At 40.6% G+C, this 12,475-nt stretch overlaps 1 protein-coding gene across 7 annotated transcripts in view; it reads left to right on the forward strand.

Annotated features, from left to right (window-relative positions):
* Positions 1-12,475, forward strand: part of CSMD3 (CUB and Sushi multiple domains 3) — a 2,007,504-nt gene that overhangs the window by 1,533,265 nt on the left and 461,764 nt on the right. For all 7 annotated transcript variants that reach the window (XM_075352941.1, XM_075352934.1, XM_075352935.1 and 4 more), the window contains one exon: positions 254-457. In XM_075352941.1, the coding sequence (XP_075209056.1) occupies positions 254-457 (204 nt within the window). The remainder of the gene's footprint in view (positions 1-253; positions 458-12,475) is intronic.

Consider the following 12,475-nt stretch of genomic DNA (forward strand, 5'->3'; position numbering starts at 1 on the left):
TGAATAAAATGTAATACTTTATTACAATATATTTGGATTTTTTTTACTCCATATTTAGTTTTCTAAGATATATATATTTCTGTAGTTTTCCAGTTTTTTTTTATATGGCATTTTCTCAGATGTTTTGGATTCTTTAGAAAAATTGTGTAGCATTTAGTAAATATGACAAGTTTAGCCAAGAAAAAAATGTTTTCACAAAGCTCTGCTTTAGCCATATGGTTTTATCTTAATACTTCTACATTATTGTTTCTAGCTGTCCCAAGGACGAGTGCCACCCAATGTAGTTCTGTACCAGAACCGCGTTTTGGAAAAAGAATCGGGAATGAGTTTGCAGTTGGATCTGTGGTCTTCTTTGAGTGCAACCCAGGATACATCCTACAAGGTTCTGTGGCTATTAGATGTGATTCAGTTCCAAATGCTTTGGCTCAGTGGAATGACTCGCTACCAACCTGTGTTGGTAAGTATGTAATAATAAAGTATGTACTGAGAAGAAAGTATTAACCTTCAACTTTGGTTTGGTTACCATAAGAGGTCTATTCAATCAGTAAATCTAACAAGATATCTCTTAAAGTTTGAAGAACATTCAGTCTATTGTCTGTTCCTCATTGTCGTCTACCATGAGACAACCTACAACTAGACTGAAACGACCTTCTTTTTATCTTCCTGCGTTCTATGATTTACGTAGCAATGTTTGGCATAGGGTTAATATAAAAAGATAAAGTATCAAGACAAGATGTTACATTCTGTGAAATATCAACCCCTGTTCATTTGAGGACTTCTGAGATAATTACACACAAGTCTTTTCATGAAGAATCGTCTTTGAATATTATAACAAAGATGTCATTTTAGTGGATTTTTCAATGTATCTCGTCCTTGATTGTAGATTAAACGCATGGGTTTATTATAACTGGAGTGTCACAGTTACAATATTTAATAGGAAGCAAAAAGAAATTTATCTCAGAATGTGTCATAAATCATTAGTGAATTTGTTCTTTACCGCGTGGTAACAGATTTTCAAGAAGCAATATGTAGAAAGGTTAGTGGGAAGGAAACAAAGAATCTTAATAGAGGGGGGGGGGTGTTCCATACCAAAACTGCCCTTCCCACCATCCCATGATGGTTCGTAGAGATCAAAGAATCAATTATAAGTTAATCAACTTTGCTTTGAAGTTCCACAAAAATTTGGATTGTAGTCTGTCAACCCCTTGTGGTGTTCCTCTGCCTGGCTCCATTCATGTGCTCAACAGTGTTGTGACTGCAGCGCAACCTATTTAGGTGAGTTGGATCACCCTCCCTTTTTTGTCCTTATAGTGCAAAAGGCTTTTCACAGAAGAACCCTCTTGTTGTTTTTCTTTTCTATGCCCTTGAGGAATACCTCATCTGGTCCCTCATTATACCTGTCTGGACACTGTTTCTCCACCTTCTTCTCATCACCATATTTCTGGTGGGCATCACCAATGACTGGGAGACAAAGCTAAAAATGAAATAATTATGTGTGTTGGCCCACACATACTAGCATGGTAACTAGATAATGGTGGAATATCTTGAAGGAGAAGGATACAGTAGATAAAAGAAAAAGGAAAGTGCTCCCTGTGTGTGATTCATAGCTAAGAAGTGAATAATAATGGTTGGGTAAAATACCCACTCACCTATTCAAATTGTGCTGAACAGGCACAATGTTGAGTAAAAGATGAAAAAACTATACCTCATGACCATAACTTATCACAATAATAGGCACGGGTGCCCACAATGGGGCAAAACACGTGCCTAGCACATACTCCTATGCAATGTCAAAAAACAAGAGAAACCGGAGTAATAAATAGTGCAAAACAATGACGATTTTTATTTAATATGTGAAATGGACAAAACACAAAAAAGGGGGGAGGAAGGCCATATAAAACACCATAAAAAACAAAGAATGGGGGGAATGGAAGAGAATGGTGATCCCAGGGGAAGGCAACAGCATGTACAGAAACCATCAAAGGTTGGTATAAAAACTGGCAAGAAAAGTTTCACCATACACCATACCACTTTGAATAAATTTGTCAGTAAAATTTCCTGACTAGCAGCTATTATAGGCAAGGTGCAAACATGGCATCATGTAATAAATTAATAGTCATAAAGTGCTGAGTGCAATAGTGGATGTAGTGCAAATATAGCAGCATGAAATAATTATAAAGTGCAAAGTGCAATTAGCAAAGAATAAATCATAAAGCTGCTATAAGCACAATATGTATATAGAATCCACCATATCCCAACACAGTATAATTGCAATGTCATAATGATATACAGAAAAAAGGCTGCTTGCAAAGTACTGAGAAGAGCCAAATTCCCAATTAAGGGGACCCCCCAAAAGGAAAAGCCCCCTAAAACCTTTTTGCGGGCAGAGGAGAAAACAGCTGCCCTCGCTCACGCCGGTGAGCTAAATGCACAGGCGTGAAATTATGGGCGGGTACAAGCATGGTGCTGGTGAGGTCATGCTCAGTGCCGACCTTACCAGCGCCATTCTCATACCCGCCCATAATCTCGCGCCTGCGCATTTAGCTCACCGGTGCGACGAGCGAGGACAGCTATGTTTTCTGCTCTGCCCACAATATGGCAGAGTGAACTGCGCCTGTGCGAGCCGACCTAACTGCACAGGCGCAAGATTTGAAAATGCGATGAGGATGATGACGGAGGTGTCATCCCATCAATCAAGAAAGGAGGACGGCGATCAGTGGCCGGAGGGGGAACAGGAACAGAAATTACCTAATTACCTGTGTTGGCCCATCTAGCCAACACAGGTAATTAGCATATCCAACGGCCAAGTTTTATAAAGTTATTTTTGGGGTCTGGAAGGGGAGTCAGGGCCAAGGTGCACCTTTATAGAACGCAGCCCAGGAGCTGCAGAAGGTGATTCTTTTAGTTTAATAGGGAAAAATTTGGTGACAGGTTCCCTTTAACCCTTTCATGGCACATTTCATAGGCAACAAATATAATCAATGTGAATCAAATCCTCCCTTTCCGAATTGATCTTATCTGCCCAATTGCCCAATTTCTAATTCTAGACAACCAAATTTTGATAAATATTTAGTAGAGGAGGGAGGTTTCACCTTAGATGGGAAATTCACACATTATTGTTAAGAACTCTAGCTGTTCTTTTAAGCTTTTGTTCTCAATAAAATAGTATTAAGCAATGTATCCATTGCCTTGGACCATAACTTGGAAGATGTTGGGTCCATGATATCTTTATGGATAAATCCTTAGAATACTGTGCAATCAATATATATTTCAATCAACTTTCACCGTTGGGCTTGGATTCTGAGCTAGAAGATATTTTTTTCCATGTGAAAATAAAATTAGGCAAAGCATAGCCATAATTTTATTTGGAAAAAGGTGAAAGCACAATAGTGTTGGATGAGCTATTAACTTCCCCTATATCGAAAGCTAAAAATGGGAGTTAAGGAAGCTTCTAAACATTAGTTTACTTGTAGTTTTCTGGATATTTGATTAAAAATGTAACTTTCTCACAATACAAATTCAATAAAATATGGTAATATGCTAGAGAAACCCTTTACTGGCTGCATCATCACAATTATTATTATTATTATTATTATTTATTATTATAACGCCATCAATTCCATGGCAATTTACATGTGAAAGGGGTATACATAATAGGGACAAGTACAATAATCATAAACAATACAAGACGCAAACAGGTACAGAAGGAGAAAGGTCCCTGCCCGCGAGGGCTCACAGTCTACAAGGGATAGGTAAGGATACAGTAGGTGAGGGTAGAGCTGATAGTGCGGCGCTGTATCAGACTGAGGGTTACAGCAGGTTGTAGGCTTGTCAGAAGAGGTGGGTCTTCAGGTTCCTTTTGAAGCTTGCCAAGGTGGGCGAGAGTCTGATGTGTTGTGGCAGAGCATTCCAGAGTATGGGGGAGGCACGGGAGAAATCTTGGATGCGATGGTGGGAAGAGGAGATGAGAGGGGAGTAGAGAAGGAGATCTTGTGAGGATCGAAGGTTACGTGCAGGTAAGTACCGGGTGACTAGGTCACAGATGTAGGGAGGAGACAGGTTGTGGATGGCTTTGTATGTCTTGGTTAGTGTTTTGAACTGGAGTCGTTGGGCAATGGGAAGCCAGTGAAGGGACTGGCAGAGAGGAGAGGTCGGGGAGTAGCGGGGGGACAGGTGGATTAGCCGGGCACCATAGTTTAGAATAGATTGTAGGGGTTCCAGACAATCACTCATGGACAAATAAAAATACATATTATATACGATACGATACGATACAATGCATTTTATTGATCCTGCGGGAAATTATGGTATCACAGCAGCACAACTTAAATAATAACATGAATTACTTAATTGACAAGACAGTAGAGTTGACAGAAGAACATTGTACATTAGATTAGGTCATACACAGTGGGTAAACTGAAAAGTAGAAGAAATAAAAAAGTAAACATTCACCTTGATGATTTAACACTAATGTTATATAAACAACTCTCTGCAAAGTTTGGGGATTATTTTTTAAAAGTTGCACTCATCTTGGGACGCTTTGAACCACAATGAAAGAAAATGAAGGACTAGAGATGAGTAAATAAATTTGGAGTGGAAAAAAAAATAAATTTGGATTTGCAGGAATCCAATTATTTTTGTTTTTCGAAACAATCTATCGGCCATTCAGTTTCATTCTGTTTAAGTCTAGAAACGGTTTATTATTATTTATTATTATTTATTATTATAGCGCCATTTATTCCATGGCGCTTTACAAGTGAAAGAGGGTATACGTACAACAATCATTAACAGTAAAAAACAGACTGGTACAGGAGGAGAGAGGACCCTGCCCGTGAGGGCTCACAGTCTACAGGGGGAGAGAGGACCCTGCCCGCGAGGGCTCACAGTCTACAGGGAATGGGTGATGGTACAATAGGTGAGGGCAGAGCTGGTTGCGCAGTGGTGTACTGGACTGAGGGCTATTGTAGGTTGTAGGCTTGTTGGAAGAGGTGGGTCTTGAGGTTCCTCTTGAAGCTTTCCACGGTAGGGGAGAGTCTGATGTGCTGAGGTAGAGCGTTCCAGAGTATGGGAGATGCACGGGAGAAATCTTGCAAAATCTTGTAAATAAAACAAATAAACATTAGAATGCTGTATATAAAGCCCACTGGTGGTGGCCCTAGCTTATAGTCACCAAATCTGGTGACAGGTTCCCTTTAAAGCCTACCAAACCCCTGAGCATGGTAGTGCTCGCTCATCATTGGAGACAACAGATAACCACATGGAGAGTTACGGCACCATGACAGGTGCTGAGTGAATATAATATTTTCTATTTTTATACTCTTCCATTTATTATGTTTTTAGGTCTGAAAAGACCTCAGGCCATAATAAACAGCTATTACCAGAAATGCTAAACTAGACTAAATCTGTTGAATCGAATTTTGGCCGAGGCACTTATCTCTAGGAAGGACACATCTGTATATTGTAAAAATTCCCTCATTCATTTGCATGTAGCTCACCTTCACGACACCCTGTGAGTGTGACATTGGGAATAAGGGTTCATTTTATTCACAATTGAATTTTCTACAGGCTTTGTCGTAATCCTCCGCAGCATTAGCATTATCTCCATGCCTTCAGTAGGGCCAAATAATCTTTGTCTTTCTAACCGCTCAATCTCTTTTTTCCCCACAAAAAGAAAGACAGGAATGAAATCATTCAATATATGATGTACTGCTTTGTATAATGAAATGAAACAAGAATCTCAAATCCAATTATTTATCAATCCGTGGATAATATATGCAGTTAGGATGAGATTGAGCTTGATCTGTGTTTTAAATGAAGTATAGAGGAGCCTATATTAAATTGCTCAGAGTCTCATGTGTCCTGAGATTATTTTACTTACAGATATCAGTCATCAATCATCCCGCCTAGCCATTGCTGGTAATTATTTAAACATTTTAATGTCACTGATTTTATATCTACCCGGTCTCCCACTGATGTGATCAATTATGCATGGCACAAGACATTACCGCTGTAATCTTTACAGGGTTAAGTCGTATTGTTCTACATATTCCTGCAGTCTCTCTGCATTTAAGAAAAGCTTCTGAAGGAGTTGATAATGCTGTTCCAAGGCAGTGATATATTACCGCCTAATGCTAATGGCAATGCAACACATCAATCTTGTTTTTCCAGACTAATGCAGGAAGGCAGAATATCTTTGCCTGGGTACGACTCTGCATCTTGCCCTCTTGCTATGTTTTCCACTATCACAATGGCAATAATTTGCAATTTTTTGTAATCAAGATGATTTTTTTCCATCTTCACTTAAAGTGCCACTCCAGCTTTTATTTTACATATTTTTATTTGACCACTGTACTGGTTCTTTAAATATTAGCCCCTTGCCCACTCTTAAGGCCACTTTACACACGACATCGCTAATGAGATGTCGTTGGGAGTCACAGAATTCGTGACGCACATCCGGTCTCGTTAGCGACGTCGTTGCGTGTGAAACGCACGAATGACCATTAACGATCAAAATTACTCACCATATCGTTGATCGTTGACACGTCGTTCTAATCCCAAATATCGTTGCTGCTGCGTGCAGGATGTTGTTCATCATTCCTGCGGGAGCACACATCGCTACGTGTGACACAGGAACGAGGAATGACATCGTACCTGCAGCCGCCGGCAATGCGGAAGGAAGGAGGTGGGCGGGATGTTCGTCCCGCTCATCACTACCCCTTCGCTTCTATTGGGCGGCCGCTTAGTGATGCCGCTGTGATGCCGAATGAACCGCCCCCTTAGAAAGGAGGCGGTTTGCCAGCAACAGTGACGTCGCTATGCAGGTAAGTCCGTGTGACAGGTGTTAGCAATGTTGTGCGCCACGGGCAGCGATTTGCCCGTGATGCACAAACGACGGGGGTGGGTATGCTCACTAGCGATATTGATAGCAATATTACAGCGTGTAAAGTGCCCTTTATACTCACCTTTCATAGCCTTCATCTATTTCCAGCAGTGGTCAGTGGTCTTTTTCACAGTCTCCTGCGATTTGAGACCTGCTGACAGCTGCAGTGTTTCTTGGAGGTCACAAATCTATGAGAGCCTCGTTCTGGCTCTCATAGACTTGCATTAAGACCTTGTGACATAACTTCTGACATTCAGCCAGTCAAAAGTTACAGGTACAAGATAGTGATGTTGGAGCGCCTCGATGCAGAAAAAAGAAGCTGCAAAATGATGAGTACAAGAACAACCCATATGGCAAGTACATTGAAAGCTCCACTTTAGCTCTGAAAAGAAAAAATGCTGGAGTGGTGCTTTAATCTTTATATATACAGTGGAACCTTGGATTACGAGCATAATTGATTCCTGGACTGTGCTCGTAAACCAAGTTACTCTTATATCAAAGCGAATTTTCCCATAGGAAATAATTGAAACACAGACAATTCGTTCCACAACCCAAAAATATTTGCTGTATTTATACAAACATATTACAGTAATACAAAATAATGTCCTGTATTCATATAAAATTATTATAATACACTAATACAAAATACTGTACAGTACAGTAAAGAGCATATAAAGCAAATTAAACTGCACTTTAGCTTACAATAGAATTGTTGGTGTCCGGGGGGTACAGTATAAACAATGTGCTGCACTGGTTATCAGAGAGAAAGTACAATACTGCATCCACAAATGCAAATTCATAGCCATGCTGTATAATATATACTGTACTGTACAATGGTATACTGTATACAGTACATAAGTACAGAAAGTTACCTCTAGAGCAGGTCAGAGCACGGTGAAAGGAAAGAACCGAAAGTGTGAATGGCGAGGATTTGCTCTTCTTGCAAAACATTGCTCTTAAACCAAGTTAAAAATTTGTAAAAACTTTGCTTGTCTTGCAAAACACTCTCAAACCAAGTTACGTTTAATCCAAGCTTCCACTATACTTCATTAATTGACACTGATGTAAATCTATGGGATCTCACTATTTTGCATTTCTTACGTGCACAGGGCACTTGATTACAGGTGGCTTACAACACCTTCGTCAAATGAAGTTTTCATTAGGGTAATGCTCTGGGTCAAACATAAACACTATGTTATATCAAGTGCAGAGCATGAGGGGCAGGGCATGCTACATTGTATACGTAGTACATCATTATCAAATTTTTTATATTTGCCAAATGCCATAAAAATGAGAGAGAATGTTTTTAGGCATTTTTATTACTTTCTGCAAGGTCAAAAGTTTCCATACATTTCATTAGTATTTGGTACTAAGGTGTTGTCCTTAAACTGTTTTGACTTGGGTGAAACATTTTGGGTCTCCTTCCACAAGCTTCTTACAATAGTTGGTGGAATTTGGGCCCATTCCTCCTGACAGAACTGGTGTAACTGAGCCATGTTTGTAGGTCAGCTTGCTCGCACCGGCCTTTTTAGCTTTGCTCAAAAATTTTCAATAGGATTGAGATCAGGGCTTTGTGATGGCCACTCCAAAACATTGACTTTGTTAACCTTAACCCCTTCATTCCCAGTTGATTTTCCATTTTTTTTTAGGGGGGGTTGCTCCTCTTTTTCCGAGAGCTGTAACTTTTTTTATTTTTCTGTCAATTTTGCCATATGAGGGCTTGTTTCTTGCAGGACAAGTTGTACTTTTAACTGAAACCGTAAGTTTTACCATATAGTGCTCTGGAAAACAGCAATAAAATTCCAAGTGCGGAAAAAATGCAAAAAAACCTGCAATTGAACGATTGTCTGGGGAGAATTTTATTCACCGTGTTCACTATATGGTAAAACTGGTATGCCAATGTGTTGTCCCAGGTCGTTACAAGCTTATAGACACCAAACATATGTAGGTTTACTTTTATCTAAGGGGTTAAACGAAATTCAGAACTTTGTCCAAAAAAGTGGTGCACTTTTTGTGCCATTTTCCATGATCCATAGTATTATCATTTTTCGGGATATCGGGCTCAGTGCTGGCTTATTTTTTGCATCTTGAGCTGCCATTTTTAATGGTACCATTATTGCACAGATGATATGTTGTGATCGCCTGTTATTGCATCTTGTGCAAAATTTGGAAATACAAAAAAAACGTAATTTTGGCCTTTGGATTTTTTTGAAGGTACACTGTTTACCAATCAGATTCATTAATTTTATATTTTAATAGATCGGACATTTATGAAGGTGACGGTACCAAATATGTGTATATTTTTTTCTTTTTTTAACCCTTTAATTTTCACTGGGGTAAATATGAGATGATTTCAATTTTTATTTTTTTTATTTTTTTTTACTTTTTAAAACTTTTTTTGGTACTTATTTATTTTACTAGTCCACCTTGGGGGTTGTAAGGATCGGCAGTCTGATCGTTGATTAATTTCTACTGATCAGAGCAGTATTGTGAAGTGCTACATTCTTGTTACAGCCGGCGCTCAGTCGGCTGTAACAGGAACTATGTCATGATAGTGACAAGTGTCATCAGATGACCTTCTGCTACCATGTCAACCATCGATTCCCCGTGATCGCATTATGGGGCTTTCGATAGCAGTGGGGAAAGGTGTGTTCCTGCTTCAACACTTTAAATTGCACAGTCACATATCAACAGCACAATTTATATATATATATATATATATATATATATATATATATATATATACATACAGTTAGGTCCAGAAATATTTGGACAGTGACACAAGTTTTGTTATTTTAGCTGTTTACAAAAACATGTTCAGAAATACAAATATATATATAATATGGGCTGAAAGTGCACACTCCCAGCTGCAATATGAGAGTTTTCACATCCAAATCGGAGAAAGGGTTTAGGAATCATAGCTCTGTAATGCATAGCCTCCTCTTTTTCAAGGGACCAAAAGTAATTGGACAAGGGACTCTAAGGGCTGCAATTAAAGGCCCCGTCACACTAAGCAACATCGCTAGCAACATCGCTGCTAACGAACAACTTTTGTGACGTTGCTAGCGATGTTGCTGTGTGTGACATCCAGCAACAACCTGGCCCCTGCTGTGAGGTCGTTGGTTGTTGCTGAATGTCCTGGGCCATTTTTTAGTTGTTGCTGTCCCGCTGTGAAGCACAGATCGCTGTGTGTGACAGCGAGACAGCAACAACTAAATGTGCAGGCAGCAGGAGCCGGCTTCTGCAGGGGCTGGTAACCAATGTAAACATCGGGTAACCAAGAAGCCCTGTCCTTGGTTACCCGATATTTACCTTGGATACCAGCCTCTCTCACTGCCTGTGCTGCCGGCTCCTGCTCTGTGCACATGTAGCTAGCTGCAGGACACATCGGGTTAATTAACCTGATGTGTGCTGTAAGTAGGAGAGCAGGGAGCCAGCACTAAGCATTGTGCGCTGCTCCCTGCTCTGTGCACATTTAGCTGCAGCACACATCAGGTAATTAACCCGTTGTGTGCTGTAAGTAGGAGAGCAGGGAGCCAGCGCTCAGTGTGCGCTGCTCCCTGCTCTCTGCACGTGTGGCTGGACACTGGTTGCTGGTGAGCTCACCAGCAACTCGTGTAGCCACGCTCCAGCGATCCCTGCCAGGTCAGGTTGCTGGTGGGATCGCTGGAGCGTCGCAGTGTGACAGCTCACCAGCAACCTCCTAGCAACTTACCAGCGATCCCTATCGTTGTTGGGATCGCTGGTAAGTTGCTTAGTGTGACGGTACCTTAACTCTGAAGGTGTCTCCCTCGTTAACCTGTAATCAATGAAGTAGTTAAAAGGTCTGGGGTTGATTACAGGTGTGTGGTTTTGCATTTGGAAGCTGTTGCTGTGACCAGACAACATGCGGTTTAAGGAACTCTCAATTAAGGTGAAGCAGAACATCCTGAGGCTGAAAAAAAAGAAAAAATCCATCAGAGAGATAGCAGACATGCTTGGAGTAGCAAAATCAACCGTCGGGTACATTCTGAAAAAAAAGGAATTGACTGGTGAGCTTGGGAACTCAAAAAGGCCTGGGCGTCCACGGATGACAACAGTGGTGGATGATTGCCGCATACTTTCTTTGGCGAAGAAGAACCCATTCCCAACATTAACTGAAGTCCAGAATACTCTCAGTGAAGTAGGTGTATCTGTCTCTAAGTCAACTGTAAAGAGAAGACTCCATGAAAGTAAATACAAAGGGTTCAAATCTAGATGCAAACCATTCATCAATTCCAAAAATAGACAGGCCAGAGTTAAATTTGCTGAAAAACACCTCATGAAGCCAGCTCAGTTCTGGAAAAGTATTCTATGGACAGATGAGACAAAGATCAACCTGTACCAGAATGATGGGAAGAAAAAAGTTTGGAGAAGGAAGGGAACGGCACATGATCCAAGGCACACCACATCCTCTGTAAAACATGGTGGAGGCAACGTGATGGCATGGGCATGCATGGCTTTCAATGGCACTGGGTCACTTGTGTTTATTGATGACATAACAGCAGACAAGAGTAGCCGGATGAATTCTGAAGTGTACCGGGATATACTTTCAGCCCAGATTCAGCCAAATGCCGCAAAGTTGATCGGACGGCGCTTCATAGTACAGATGGACAATGACCCCAAGCATACAGCCAAAGCTACCCAGGAGTTCATGAGTGCAAAAAAGTGGAACATTCTGCAATGGCCAAGTCAATCACCAGATCTTAACCCAATTGAGCATGCATTTCACTTGCTCAAATCCAGACTTAAGACGGAAAGACCCACAAACAAGCAAGACCTGAAGGCTGCGGCTGTAAAGGCCTGGCAAAGCATTAAGAAGGAGGAAACCCAGCGTTTGGTGATGTCCATGGGTTCCAGACTTAAGGCAGTGATTGCCTCCAAAGGATTCGCAACAAAATATTGAAATTAAAAATATTTTGTTTGGGTTTGGTTTATTTGTCCAATTACTTTTGACCTCCTAAAATGTGGAGTGTTTGTAAAGAAATGTGTACAATTCCTACAATTTCTATCAGATATTTTTGTTCAAACCTTCAAATTAAACGTTACAATCTGCACTTGAATTCTGTTGTAGAGGTTTCATTTCAAATTCAATGTGGTGGCATGCAGAGCCCAACTCGCAAAAATTGTGTCACTGTCCAAATATTTCTGGACCTAACTGTATATATATATATATATATATATATATATATATATATATATATATATAATTAGCTGTAGTACCCGGATATTGCCCGGAAAAGTACCTGTTTCTCTCCCAGTCTCTATCTCTGCGTCTGTGTCTCTCTCTATCTCTGCGTCTGTGTCTCTCTCTATCTCTGCGTCTGTGTCTGTCTCTTTCCCCACGTCTGTGTCTGTCTCTTTCCCCATCTCTCTTTCCCAGTCTCTCTTTCCCTGTCTCTTTCCCTGTCTGTCTCTTTTCCCATCTGTCTCTGTCTCTTTCCCTGTCTCTTTACTTGTCACTGTCTCTTTCCCTGACTCTTGCTTTGTCTCTGTCTCTTTCCCTGTCTGCCTGTCTCTTTCCCTGTCTGTCTGCTTCTGTCTGTCGCTTTGACTGTCAGTCTCTCTGTCTCTTTT

Source organism: Anomaloglossus baeobatrachus, chromosome 6, assembly GCF_048569485.1.
Source record: "Anomaloglossus baeobatrachus isolate aAnoBae1 chromosome 6, aAnoBae1.hap1, whole genome shotgun sequence".
Taxonomy (NCBI): domain Eukaryota; kingdom Metazoa; phylum Chordata; class Amphibia; order Anura; family Aromobatidae; genus Anomaloglossus; species Anomaloglossus baeobatrachus.